The 13,947-nt window shown below is 52.4% G+C and overlaps 1 protein-coding gene across 2 annotated transcripts in view; it reads right to left on the reverse strand.

Moving 5' to 3' along the window:
- The window catches only part of LOC147099837 (aminopeptidase Ey-like), a 108,906-nt gene that overhangs the window by 51,405 nt on the left and 43,554 nt on the right, over positions 1–13,947 (reverse strand). For both annotated transcript variants that reach the window (XM_085968269.1, XM_085968268.1), the window contains exon 14: positions 12,584–12,731. In XM_085968269.1, coding sequence (XP_085824395.1) covers positions 12,584–12,731 — 148 coding nt within the window. The remainder of the gene's footprint in view (positions 1–12,583; positions 12,732–13,947) is intronic.

Consider the following 13,947-nt stretch of genomic DNA (forward strand, 5'->3'; position numbering starts at 1 on the left):
CAGTCTGTGTGTGTTGGTGTTCTCACAGTGGCTTTAGGTAGAGAATTTCAGATTAATGATCCACTGACAATCAAGAAACAGCAATATCCCTGTCAGGATGACCAGATCCTGCAATAGGCTGGAATGTGAAGTTTCGTTATCAGAGTAGGTGTGAATGGAACTGAACACAGAGGAATTATGTGAAGAACCCACCCCTGAACTTATGATGGATGGAGGAAATCATTATGAAGTTGCTGAAGATGGTCAGGCTGAAGATGCTTCCCTGAGGACCTCCGTCGGTGATGTCCTGCAGCTGCGATGATTGACCTCCAATGATCATCTTCCTTGTGTGTCAGCTGTGACTCCAACCACTGGAGGATTTTCACTTTGACCCCTTGACCTCAGTTTTGCTGGGACTCTTTGGAGGCAATCTTCATTCTTCATGTGTAGCGCAGATCGGGCAGGCAGTGATGGGTGTTGGAGGATATCGGGCAGTGACGGGGTGTTGGAGGATATCGGGCAGTGACGGGGCATTAGATGATATTGGGCAGTGATGGGGTGTTGGATGATATTGGGCAGTGATGGGGTGTTGGATGATATCGGGCAGTGACGGGGCGTTGGATGATATCGGGCAGTGACGGGGCGTTGGATGATATCGGGCAGTGACGGGGTGTTGGATGATATCGGGCGGTGACGGGGCGTTGGATGATATCGGGCAGTGACGGGGCATTAGATGATATTGGGCAGTGACGGGGCATTGGATGATATCGGGCAGTGACGGGGTGTTGGATGATATCGGGCAGTGATGGGGTGTTGGATGATATCGGGCAGTGATGGGGTGTTGGATGATATCGGGCAGTGACGGGGCATTAGATGATATTGGGCAGTGATGGGGTGTTGGATGATATCGGGCAGTGATGGGGTGTTGGATGATATCGGGCGGTGACGGGGTGTTGGAGGATATCGGGCGGTGACGGGGTGTTGGATGATATCGGGCAGTGACGGGGCATTGGATGATATCGGGCGGTGACGGGGTGTTGTATGATATCGGGCAGTGACGGGGTGTTGGATGATATCGGGCAGTGACGGGGTGTTGGATGATATCGGGCAGTGACGGGGTGTTGGATGATATCGGGCAGTGACGGGGTGTTGGATGATATCGGGCAGTGACGGGGTGTTGGATGATATCGGGCAGTGACGGGGTGTTGGATGATATCGGGCAGTGAAGGGATGTTGGATGATATCGGGCAGTGACGGGGCGTTGGATGATATCGGGCAGTGACGGGATGTTGGATGATATCGGGCAGTGACGGGGTGTTGGATGATATTGGGCAGTGACGGGGCGTTGGATGATATTGGGCGGTGACGTGGTGTTGGATGATATCGGGCAGTGACGGGGCGTTGGATGATATCGGGCAGTGACGGGGTGTTGGATGATATCGGGCAGTGACGGGATGTTGGATGATATCGGGCAGTGAAGGGGTGTTGGATGATATCGGGCAGTGACGGGGTGTTGGATGATATCGGGCAGTGATGGGGTGTTGGATGATATCGGGCGGTGACGGGGTGTTGGATGATATCAGGCAGTGACGGGGTGTTGGATGATATCGGGCGGTGATGGGGCATTGGATGATATCGGGCAGTGACGTGGTGTTGGATGATATCGGGCGGTGACGGGGTGTTGGATGATATCGGGCAGTGACGGGATGTTGGATGATATCGGGCAGTGACGGGGTGTTGGATGATATCGGGCAGTGACGGGGTGTTGGATGATATCGGGCAGTGACGGGGCATTGGATGATATCGGGCGGTGACGGGGTGTTGTATGATATCGGGCAGTGACGGGGTGTTGGATGATATCGGGCAGTGACGGGGTGTTGGATGATATCGGGCAGTGACGGGGTGTTGGATGATATCGGGCAGTGACGGGGTGTTGGATGATATCGGGCAGTGACGCGGTGTTGGATGATATCGGGCAGTGACGGGGTGTTGGATGATATCGGGCAGTGACGTGGTGTTGGATGATATCGGGCAGTGACGGGGTGTTGGATGATATCGGGCAGTGACGGGGTGTTGGATGATATCGGGCAGTGACGGGGTGTTGGATGATATCGGGCGGTGACGGGGTGTTGGATGATATCGGGCGGTGACGGGGTGTTGGATGATATCGGGCGGTGACGGGGTGTTGGATGATATCGGGCGGTGACGGGGTGTTGGATGATATTGGGGGGTGACGTGGTGTTGGATGATATTGGGCGGTGACGGGGTGTTGGATGATATTGGGCGGTGACGGGGTGTTGGATGATATCGGGCAGTGACGGGGTGTTGGATGATATCGGGCGGTGACGTGGTGTTGGATGATATTGGGCGGTGACGTGGTGTTGGATGATATCGGGCAGTGACGGGGCGTTGGATGATATCGGGCAGTGACGGGGTGTTGGATGATATTGGGCAGTGACGGGGCGTTGGATGATATCGGGCGGTGACAGGATGTTGGATGATATCGGGCAGTGACGGGATGTTGGATGATATCGGGCAGTGACGGGATGTTGGATGATATCGGGCAGTGACGGGATACATAGATACATAGATACATAGAAGATAGGAGCAGGAGTAGGCCATTCGGCCCTTCGTGCCTGCTCCGCCATTCGATGAGATCATGGCTGATCTTTTAATTCAGTATCCCGTCCCCGCCTTCTCTCCGTAACCCTTAACCCCTTTTGCCCGTAGAAATATATCTAATTCCCTCTTAAATATATTTAATGAGCTGGCGTACACTGCCCTCTGTGGCAATGAGTTCCACAGGTTCACCACTCTCTGAGTGAAGAAATTCCCCCTCATCTCTGTCCTAAATGGTTTAGCCCTTATCCTCAAATTATGTCCTCTAGTTCTGTTCTCACCCGCCAAGGGAAACATTCCTTCTGCATCCAGTCTGTCTAGACCTGTCAGAATTTTATACACTTCTATGAGGTCCCCTCTCAATCTTCTAAACTCCAGTGTGTACATCCCTAAACTACATAGTCTCTCCTCATAGGTCATTCCCGCCATTCCTGGTATCAGCCTGGTGAATCGCCGCTGCACCCCCTCCATGGCAAGAACATCCTTCCTCAGATGAGGCGACCAAAACTGTACACAGTACTCGAGGTGTGGTCTCACCAGTGCCCTGTACAGCTGCAGCAAGGTATCCCTGTTCCTGTATTCTAACCCTTTTGCTATGAAGGCCAGCATACCGTTTGCCTTCTTGACCGCCTGTTGCACCTGCATGCTCGCCTTCAGTGACTGGTGTACAAGAACACCCAGGTCTCTCTGTACTTCCCCCTCTCCCAATCTATTGCCATTTAAATAATAATTTGCCCTCCCGTTCCTGCACCCAAGGTGGATAACTTCGCACTTGTCCACATTATAGTGCATCTGCCATTTATCCGCCCAATCGCCCAGTCTGTCCAAATCGCTCTGGAGCTTCCTGGTCTCTTCCTCTGAGCCCACCCCCCCTCCTAGTTTAGTGTCGTCTGCAAATTTGGAAATGCTGCATCCGACTCCCTGATCCAGGTCATTAATGTAAATTGTGAACAGCTGGGGGCCCAGGACAGATCCCTGTGGTACCCCACTTGTTACTGCCTGCCATTCAGAAAATGAGCCGTTTATTCCAACTCTCTGTTTTCTATCTGACAGCCAGTTCCCTATCCACGCCAAAACTTTCCCCTTTATCCCATGAGCCTCAATTTTCCATGCTAATCTTTTATGTGGGACCTTATCGAAGGCCTTTTGGAAGTCCAGGTACACCACATCTACTGGCTCTCCCCCATCTATTCTACCAGTTACTCCCTCAAAAAATTCCAATAGATTAGTCAAGCACGATTTACCCTTTGTAAATCCATGTTGACTCTGTCCTATCCTGTCCCCATTTGCTAAGTGCTCCGCTATTTCATCCTTAATGATGGACTCCAGCATTTTGCCCACAACTGATGTAAGGCTTACAGGTCTGTAATTACCTGCTTTTTCCCTACCCCCCTTTTTGAATAGTGGGGTAACGTTAGCTACCCTCCAATCCATCGGCACTGTTCCCGAGTCTAATGAATTCTGAAAAATCATCCTTAGTGCATTCGCTATCTCTAGGGCCACCTCCTTCAGTACCCTAGGATGCATGTTATCAGGCCCTGGGGATTTGTCCACCTTCAATCCCTTTAGCTTCCTTAACACCATATCCTTAGAGATATTGATTTGCGTCAGTTCCTCCTTTGCCAATGTCCCTATTTTTCCCGATATCCCAGGGAGGTTTTTTGTGTCTTCCTTCGTAAAGACTGACCCAAAGTATGCTGGATGATATCGGGCAGTGAAGGGGTGTTGGATGATATCGGGCGGTGACGGGGTGTTGGATGATATCGGGCAGTGACGGGGTGTTGGATGATATCGGGCAGTGATGGGGTGTTGGATGATATCGGGCGGTGACGGGGCGTTGGATGATATCAGGCAGTGACGGGGTGTTGGATGATATCGGGCGGTGATGGGGCATTGGATGATATCGGGCAGTGACGTGGTGTTGGATGATATCGGGCGGTGACGGGGTGTTGGATGATATCGGGCAGTGACGGGATGTTGGATGATATTGGGCAGTGACGGGATGTTGGATGATATCGGGCAGTGACGGGATGTTGGATGATATCGGGCAGTGACGGGATGTTGGATGATATCGGGCAGTGACGTGGTGTTGGATGATATCGGGCGGTGACGGGGTGTTGGATGATATCGGGCAGTGACGGGGTGTTGGATGATATCGGGCAGTGACGTGGTGTTGGATGATATCGGGCGGTGACGGGGTGTTGGATGATATCGGGCAGTGACGGGGTGTTGGATGATATCGCCATCACAGTTGGACCTCATTAGCATTGAACAGGCAAGTTGCCAGCATGAATTGTGCTGCTTATCAGGGCAGGAGTCTGGTAGGTCAGACACTGATCTCAGGCCTGCCACAGCACCTTAAAGGCGAAGGCTGCACAGAGGGGCGTCAACGGAGCAACTTAATTCAGCTTTGGAGAAATTTAAAGAACACATCTGGCAGCAAGGATTGGAGTTAAGGAAGTTTTACGACTCAAAACTCCCAAAGTACTGAAGGCAACTGAGTGCCAGACTTGATTCCAACTTGGCCTTACTGCAGCGAATGACTCCTTCATTGGAGGTAGCATCCCAGCCTGTAGCCTCCATGATTTGTGGGTGGGTTGAGGAAGTAATGTTGGCCACATTACTTGAGAAATAAATTGCATTGGGGTCTTAAGTCTGTCATTTGACCCCAGTTCAATATTTTAATTACCTCCCCATCTGTTTCTGGCAACTGCATTGGCCAACTAAATTGCGGTCCTTAAAGATTGTGGAGGGAGGGTTTCCACGTATGATTATCAGGGATTAGTTGGTTTTTAGAATACTTATTTTATTATCTTGTAATCATCAGTAATGGATTTATAATCGTGTGTAAGAATTAAATGTAGAAGTCTGTAATCAGCAACTGTATGCGATGGTAACCTGACTTATATTAGACATGGGACCCTTTGCCAATAATGAAAGGCTGTAACCCGGACAGCCTGTGCTGGAATGTTAAGTTGCCTGGCAGTGAGCTAAAACATGGGCCTCTCACAGGACCATCAAGGGTCCCGTATCTCTCTGGTATGGAGACATGTTCTATTGCGCTGCCATAACTGCCCCAGATATCAGTCTTGAGGGTCAAACACAGATGATGTCAGGGGTAATAAGACCAGAACCTGAGTAAGTAGAGGTGCTGCATACCTTGGATTTTGGGGAATTGGGTATAAGCCAGTGATGGGTTCAGTAAAACTCCATAGGCTTTGAATAATTATAAGGGTATAAGAAGGGGGTCTCGACAGCCACAAAGTGTAGAAGATTTCTGGAAGAATCCAGGGGACACTCGAGAGACAGATGAGAGACGAGAGACAAGAAACACAGGGTGCGGCCAACTCACTGTTGTGACTTCTACCTAGAGCATAACGGGGTAATAAAAGTCTCAATTATATTCTGTAAACTTGTGCTGAATAAAGTTTAATCACTGACACTAATGCGGGTCAACTTCGAACCTCTCGGAATCAGGGTCCCTCTGGGATCCTCACAAATTGGCGAGCCAGGAGGCTGCCTGACAGCTGATTCTTTTGTAAACTATTCGCTATAAGTAAGATCCTAGGACTGGCAGGATTAGCACGACCTAACCAGTTAAGGAAGGGAACCTTCAGGAGTGTAGAGCATTGCAACCTACCAGTAGAAATGTGGGCTTGACAGAAGTTGAGCATGCCATCGATAAAGAATTCAAAAAATTATGTATAACTGATTTAGTATCGCTTCGGACGAGTCTGGAAGGAGACTCACATCAGAAGGTGATAGAGTGGGTCCAGAGCCAAGTGTTTCTGGGAAAGGTCAAATTAGACAAAGGGAAGCGCTCGTTAGACTATGCAGCTCATTTCTGTGCACAGCGCGGTGAAGTAAGAGAAGTAAAACATTCGGAAGCACAGAAAATAATAGAGAGGGAAAAAGAACGTCAGCAGCTAGAAACCAGGAATCTGGGAACTCAGCAAATGAAGGGAAAGAACGGAGTTAGAGAAACAAAACAAGCTGCTGAGACAACAGTTCAAAAGGTGAAAGAAAAGAGACAAAGTTGAAACCGTCACTGGAGGTTATCCACTTTGGTGTCAAAAACAGGAAGACAGATTATTATCTGAACGACACTAGATTGGGAGAAGGAGAAGTGCAATGAGACCTGGGTGTCCTTGTGCACCAGTCGCTGAAGGTAAGCATGCAGGTGCAGCAGGCAGTTAAGAAGGCAAATGGTATGTTGGCCTTCGTAGCGAGAGGGTTCGAGTACAGGAGCAAGGATGTCTTGCTGCAGTTGTACAGGGCCTTGGTGAGACCACATCTTGAGTATTGTGTGCAGTTTTGGTCGCCTTATCTGAGGAAGGATGTTCTTGCCATGGAAGGAGTTCAGCGAAGATTCACCAGGCTGATACCTGGGATGGCAGGAATGACGTATGAGGAGAAATTGGGTCGATTGGGCTTGTACTCACTGGAGTTTAGAAGAATGATAGGGGATCTCATCGAAACTTATAAAATTCTAACAGGACTAGACAGACTAGATGCAGGAAGAATGTTCCCGATGGCGGGGAGTCCAGAACCAGGGGTCACAGTCTAAGGATAAGGGGTAGGCCATTTAGGACAGAGATGAGGAGGAATTTCTTCACCCAGAGAGTGGTGAACCTGTGGAATTCTCTACCAAAGAAGGCAGCAGAGGCCAATTCATTAAATATATTAAAGAAAGAGTTGGATACATTTCTTAAGGCTAAAGGGATCAAGGGATATGGAGAGAGGGCAGGGACAGGGTACTGAATTTGGATGATCAGCCATGATCTCATTGAATGGTGGAGCAGGCTCGAGGGGCCGAATGGCTTAATCCTGCTCCTATCTTCTATGTTTCTATGAAGCACTGGAAGGAGACACACTATAAGGAGTTCAGGACGCAGGAGCGAGGGCGGGGCCCAGGAGCGAGGACGGGACCCAGGAGCGAGGACGGGGCCCAGGAGCGAGGACGGGGCCCAGGAGCGAGGACGGGACCCAGGAGCGAGGGCGGGGCCCAGGAGCGAGGACGGGACCCAGGAGCGAGGGCGGGGCCCAGGAGCGAGGACGGGGCCCAGGAGCGAGGACGGGGCCCAGGAGCGAGGACGGGGCCCAGGAGCGAGGACGGGACCCAGGAGCGAGGGCGGGACCCAGGAGCGAGGACGAGACCCAGGAGCGAGGACGGGACCCAGGAGCGAGGGCGGGGTCCAGGAGCGAGGACGGGACCCAGGAGCGAGGGCGGGACCCAGGAGCGAGGTCGAGGCCCAGGAGCGAGGACGGGACCCAGGAGCGAGGTCGGGGCCCAGGAGCGAGGTCGAGGCCCAGGAGCGAGGTCGAGGCGCAGGAGCGAGGACGGGGCCCAGGAGCGAGGACGGGGCCCAGGAGCGAGGACGGGGCCCAGGAGCGAGGACGGGGCCCAGGAGCGAGGACGGGACCCAGGAGCGAGGACCGGACCCAGGAGCGAGGACGGGGCCCAGGAGCGAGGACGGGGCCCAGGAGCGAGGACGAGGCCCAGGAGCGAGGGCGGGGCCCAGGAGCGAGGGCGGGGCCCAGGAGCGAGGACGGGACCCAGGAGCGAGGACGGGGCCCAGGAGCGAGGGCGGGGCCCAGGAGCTAGGGCGGGACCCAGGAGCGAGGGCGGGGCCCAAGAGCGAGGGCGGGGCCCAGGAGCGAGGGCGGGGCCCAGGAGCGAGGGCGGGGCCCAGGAGCGAGGGCGGGGCCCAGGAGCGAGGACGGGGCCCAGGAGCGAGGACGGGGCCCAGGAGCGAGGACGGGGCCCAGGAGCGAGGACGGGGCCCAGGAGCGAGGGCGGGGCCCAGGAGCGAGGGCGGGGCCCAGGAGCGAGGACGGGACCCAGGAGCGAGGACGGGACCCAGGAGCGAGGACGGGACCCAGGAGCGAGGACGGGACCCAGGAGCGAGGGCGGGGCCCAGGAGCGAGGTCGAGGCCCAGGAGCGAGGGCGGGGCCCAGGAGCGAGGACGAGGCCCAGGAGCGAGGTCGGGACCCAGGAGCGAGGTCGTGGCCCAGGAGCGAGGGCGGGACCCAGGAGCGAGGGCGGGGCCCAGGAGCGAGGGCGGGGCCCAGGAGCGATGTCGAGGCCCAGGAGCGAGGGCGGGGCCCAGGAGCGAGGACGAGGCCCAGGAGCGAGGTCGGGACCCAGGAGCGAGGACGAGGCCCAGGAGCGAGGACGGGACCCAGGAGCGAGGTCGGGACCCAGGAGCGAGGACGGGGCCCAGGAGCGAGGACGGGGCCCAGGAGCGAGGACGGGGCCCAGGAGCGAGGACGGGGCCCAGGAGCGAGGACGGGGCCCAGGAGCGAGGGCGGGGCCCAGGAGCGAGGTCGAGGCCCAGGAGCGAGGGCGGGGCCCAGGAGCGAGGACGAGGCCCAGGAGCGAGGGCGGGGCCCAGGAGCGAGGGCGGGGCCCAGGAGCGAGGTCGAGGCCCAGGAGCGAGGACGGGGCCCAGGAGCGAGGACGGGACCCAGGATCGAGGTCGGGACCCAGGAGGGAGGTCGGGACCCAGGAGCGAGAACGAGGCCCAGGAGCGAGGACGGGGCCCAGGAGCGAGGACGGGGCCCAGGAGCGAGGTCGAGGCCCAGGAGCGAGGTCGAGGCCCAGGAGCGAGGACGGGGCCCAGGAGCGAGGACGGGGCCCAGGAGCGAGGTCGAGGCCCAGGAGCGAGGACGGGGCCCAGGAGCGAGGACGGGGCCCAGGAGCGAGGGCGGGACCCAGGAGCGAGGACGAAGCCCAGGAGCGAGGGCGGGACCCAGGAGCGAGGGCAGGACCCAGGAGCGAGGGCGGGACCCAGGAGCGAGGGCGGGACCCAGGAGCGAGGGCGAGGCCCAGGAGTGGCGCAGCGTGGACCAGCAGCGGGGTCGGGAGGACCACACTGCAGCCTATGAAACCCAGGCAGAGAGGACCTGTGGGAAGGAGGGAGGAGGACAGTAGCAGTATGTTTGTGTGTGTGTGCTAGGCCGATGTAGCAGAGCCTGGTCTCCAATCGCCTTGGATCCCCTTGCCATAGAACCAAGACCTTGCTCTGTCAAGCCCGTGTGGTAGCTGGTGTGCAACAGCCACCCCACATTAAGAGAATTCACGCACAGGCATCTTCCACCCTTTAAATTGAAATTCGGGACAACTTCCTCTTCTTAGGCAGTCCCTCGGAACCGAGGATGACTTGCTTCCACACTAAAAATGAGTTCTCAGGTGACTGATGAGTCCAATGCGGGACCTACAGTCTCTGTCACAGGTGGGGCAGACGGTGGTTGAAGGGGCGGGTGGGTGGGGCGCTTGGGTTGACGTGCGCTCCTTGCGCTGCCTGCGCTTGGCTTCCGCTTGCTCACGGCGAAGAGACTCAAGGTGTTCGGTGCCTTCCCGGATGCTTCTCCTCCACTTTGTGCGGTCTTGGGCCAGGGATTCCCGGGTGTCGGTGGGGATGTTGCACTTTTTCCAAGGAGGCTTTGAGGGTGTCCTTGAAGCGTTTCCTCTGCCTACCTGGGGCTCTCTTGCCGTGCCGGAGCTCCGAGTAGAGCGTTTGTTTTGGGAGTCTCGTATCGGGCATGCGGACGATGTGACCAGTCCATCGGAGCTGATCGAGCATGGTCAAAGCTTCGATGCTGGGGATGTTGGCCTGAGCGAGAACACTGATGGTGCGCCTATCCTGCCAATGGATTTGCAGGATCTTGCGGAGGCAGCGTTGGTGGCACCTTTCCAGTGTTTTGAGGTGCCTGCTGTGCATGGTCCATGTCTCTGAAGCATACAGGAGGACGGGTATCACTGCTGCTCTGTAGACCATGAGCTTAGTGCCGGGTTTGAGGTCCTGGTCTTCAAACACTCTCTTCCTGCACTGGCACACTGAAGGCGGTGTTGGACTTTGTCATCGACGTCTGCACTTGTTGACAGTAGGCTCCCGAGGTATGGAAAGTGGTCCACGTTGTCCAAGGCCTTGTCGTGGATTTTGATAATCAGGGGGCAGTATTGTGTGGCGGGGGCAGGTTGGTAGAGGACCTTTGTCTTACGGATGTTTAGCGTAAGGCCCATGCTCTCGTACGCTTCGGTGAAGGTGTTGACGATGGTTTGGAGTTCGACCTCCGAGTGAGCGCAGACGCAAACAGTGGAAGGAGCGCACGTCAACCCAAGCACCCCACCCACCCGCCCCTTCAACCACCGTCTGCCCCACCTGTGACAGAGACTGTAGGTCCCGCATTGGACTCATCAGTCACCTGAGAACTCATTTTTAGTGTGGAAGCAAGTCAACCTCGGTTCCGAGGGACTGCCTAAGAAGAAGAGGGAGATATCCTGCCAGCTTCTGTGCCGAGAAAAATGAAACACAAGAATTACTGGGTGAATGAAACTTAAAGGAGGCTGGAATTTCAGTTTGTGTTAAAGTGTGGAAGTTTTCCTGACTATGGATGTTTAAGAAGTTACAGCATTTCTTTTGTCTGAAAGTCTGTCTTTTAAAAAAAAGCATCTGTTATGTTTGTTTTAGCTCCACCTATTGTTCTGTGCACAGCTAAAAAACATTTAACCCTTTTAGTCTTGTCTTGGATGTTGGAAGTATTAAGCATTTTTAATGTCTTTCCTACATACGTGTGCTGCTTTAAGTTTGTTAATTGTTTTCTCTATGTTTGTAGACACATGCGTAATATTTGTGAGATACTTGGGTCATGTTTTTGAACTGATTTAAAATGTGTGAATATTCCTTGTGTTCGCACCTTGAGGATATCACGTAAAAATTTGGCACTTTGAGTTCATAACCCATTACAGGTAAGTCGGCTGGATTTTCAGTTTTCATCCCGCCCCATTTACAGGCGAGATGAAAATCAGTCACCTTGTTTCTACACTCAGCCAAACACTGCCTTGATAGCGAAGGGAGTTACTCTCATCACCTCTTGCATCCCTGTCTGGATCAAGGCTGTGATGAGGTCCGAGACCAAATAGTTCTGGTGGAAGGTTATTGACAATTAAAAAAGCTAGGTTGGATTTATCCTGGTAAATCTTCCACAATGTCAAGTGGATGCCAGTGTTGTAGCTGTCCTGGAACAGCTTGGCTATACCAGTGGCTATTTCTGGAGCACAGCTTATCAGCACCACAGCTGGGATTCGTCAGAGTCCAGAGTCCAATTGACTCAGACACTGCTTAATATCATGTGGAGTGAAGCGAATTGGCTGGACACTGGCATTGGTGATGGTGGAGATCCTGGGTGGTGGCCCAGTAGGAGAATCAATTTGGCAATTTTGGATGAAGAGACTTCAGACTTGTCTCTTCAACTTACTCACTGGGCTCCACCATGGGTGAGGATGGGGATGTTCATGGAGCCTCCTCCTCCTGTTAGTTGCCTGATTGGCCATCATCAGTCTCAACTGGAAGTGGTCGGGCTACAGAGCTTTGGAGAGGCCTGTGTCCTGCAACCCTGGGAAAATACAATACTGGCTGAGTTCACTGCATCGTTTAAGCAGTCCTATCTTTTATTATGGTTTTCACTATCTTTTATTAGTGTTTTGATTTGCTACAAACAAGGTCTATCATTGTTCCCTATTTGATGTGACTAGATTGTATTACATGATCTTTCTTTCTTGTTGTTTTTACTTGTAGTTTTGCATTTTGTACCTTAGCCTGAACAGCAGTCACTTTATAAACTGCTGAAGTACAGAGTGGATTTAAAGAGATAGGCACCAAACCTAAACAAGACAAAAATAATTCATTTCATCACACAGTAAATTTCATTTTTTAAATTTGGAAATATATTTGATTGATTATTTTCCAATGGAGAGTGGAGGAATACTTTGAACAGAAAATACTCTCTCTAGCCAACTCCTCTCCTTTAATATATCGCATTTAGGTTTTTCTGCAATGTATTCCATTGCAGTGATGACAAATCCATTTTATATAATAAAGAGGCATTTGTTTGACTTGCTACAGATCACAACCATAAAAGCTCAGAAAGTACTGACAGAATTCAAAACAGCTGGAAATGAGCGTTTCCAGAATTCCTTACCTTCATGTGTCCAAAAACCTCACTACGGTCAAACATGATCTTAATGTAAGCCAAATTATCCAGGGCAGCCTGCCAGGGAATATAGTCGAACTCTTTGACCAGATATATTGTGGTGTTCAGTGCCGCTGTGGTGGGACGGTACTTTGCCCTGTCAAGGACAAAGAGCATTAGTCCATTGGATATGGAACAAAGTGCCTTCTAGAAACAATCGATTTGCTGTAATTCTCCTTTTCACTGTTTCACTGCTGCAGCAATTTATATACAATTTGATCTTCAGTGGAGTAACTTGTAAAACAAGACAGACAGAATATATTCAAAGCGAAAGCACACCCTCTCACACAGTGGCTAGCTGACATGAGAACATAAGAAATAGGAGCAGGAGTCGGTCATTCGGCCCCTCGAGCCTGCTCCGCCATTCAATAAGATCATGGCTGATCATCGACCTCATTTCCACTTCCCTGCCCGCTCCCCATAACCCTTGACTCACTTATCGTTCAAATATCTGTCAATCTCCACCTTAAATATATTCAATGGCTTCACCTCCACAGCTCTCTGGGGCAGAGAATTCCACAGATTCACGACCCTCTGAGAGAAGAAAATCCTCCTCATCTCTGTTTTAAATGGGCGACTCCTTATTCTGAGACTATGCCCCCTTGTTCTCGATTCCCCCACGGGGGGAAACATCCTCTCTGCATCTACCCTGTCGAGCCCCCTCAGCATCTTATATGTTTCAATAAGATCCCCTCTCATTCTTCTAAACTCCAATGAGTATCGGCCCAACCTGCTCAACCTTTCCTCATAAGACAACCCCTTCATCTCCGGAATCAACCTCGTGAACCTTCTCTGAACTGCCTCCAATGTAAGTATATCCCTCCTTATATAAGACCAAAACTGTACGCAGTACTCCAGGTGTGGTCTCACCAACACCCTGTACAGTTGTAGCAAGACTTCCCTACTTTTATACTCCATACCCTTTGCAATAAAGGCCAACATTCCATTTGCCTTCCTAATTACTTGCTGGACCTGCATGCTAACTTTTTGTGTTTCATGTACAAGGACCCCCAGATCCCTCTGTACTGCAGCAATTTGTAATCTCTCTCCATTTAAATAATAATTTGCTTTTTTACTGACCTTTCACTGGGACACTGTGGGGAGGGCTGATAGAACTAGAACTATTCCTGTTGATCATTTTACAAAAGAACAACTTGTATTTATATAGCACCTTTAATATATAAAAACATCCAAAGGTGTTTCACAGAATTTGGCGGAAAACAGACATCAAGCCAAAGAAGAAAAGATTTGGAGGGACGATCAAAAGCTCGGTCAAAGAGCTGGGTTTTAAGGACTGCCTTAAAGGTCGAGAG

This window comes from Somniosus microcephalus, chromosome 27, assembly GCF_052327205.1.
Source record: "Somniosus microcephalus isolate GS21.2 chromosome 27, FLI_Smic_1.0, whole genome shotgun sequence".
NCBI lineage: Eukaryota > Metazoa > Chordata > Chondrichthyes > Squaliformes > Somniosidae > Somniosus > Somniosus microcephalus.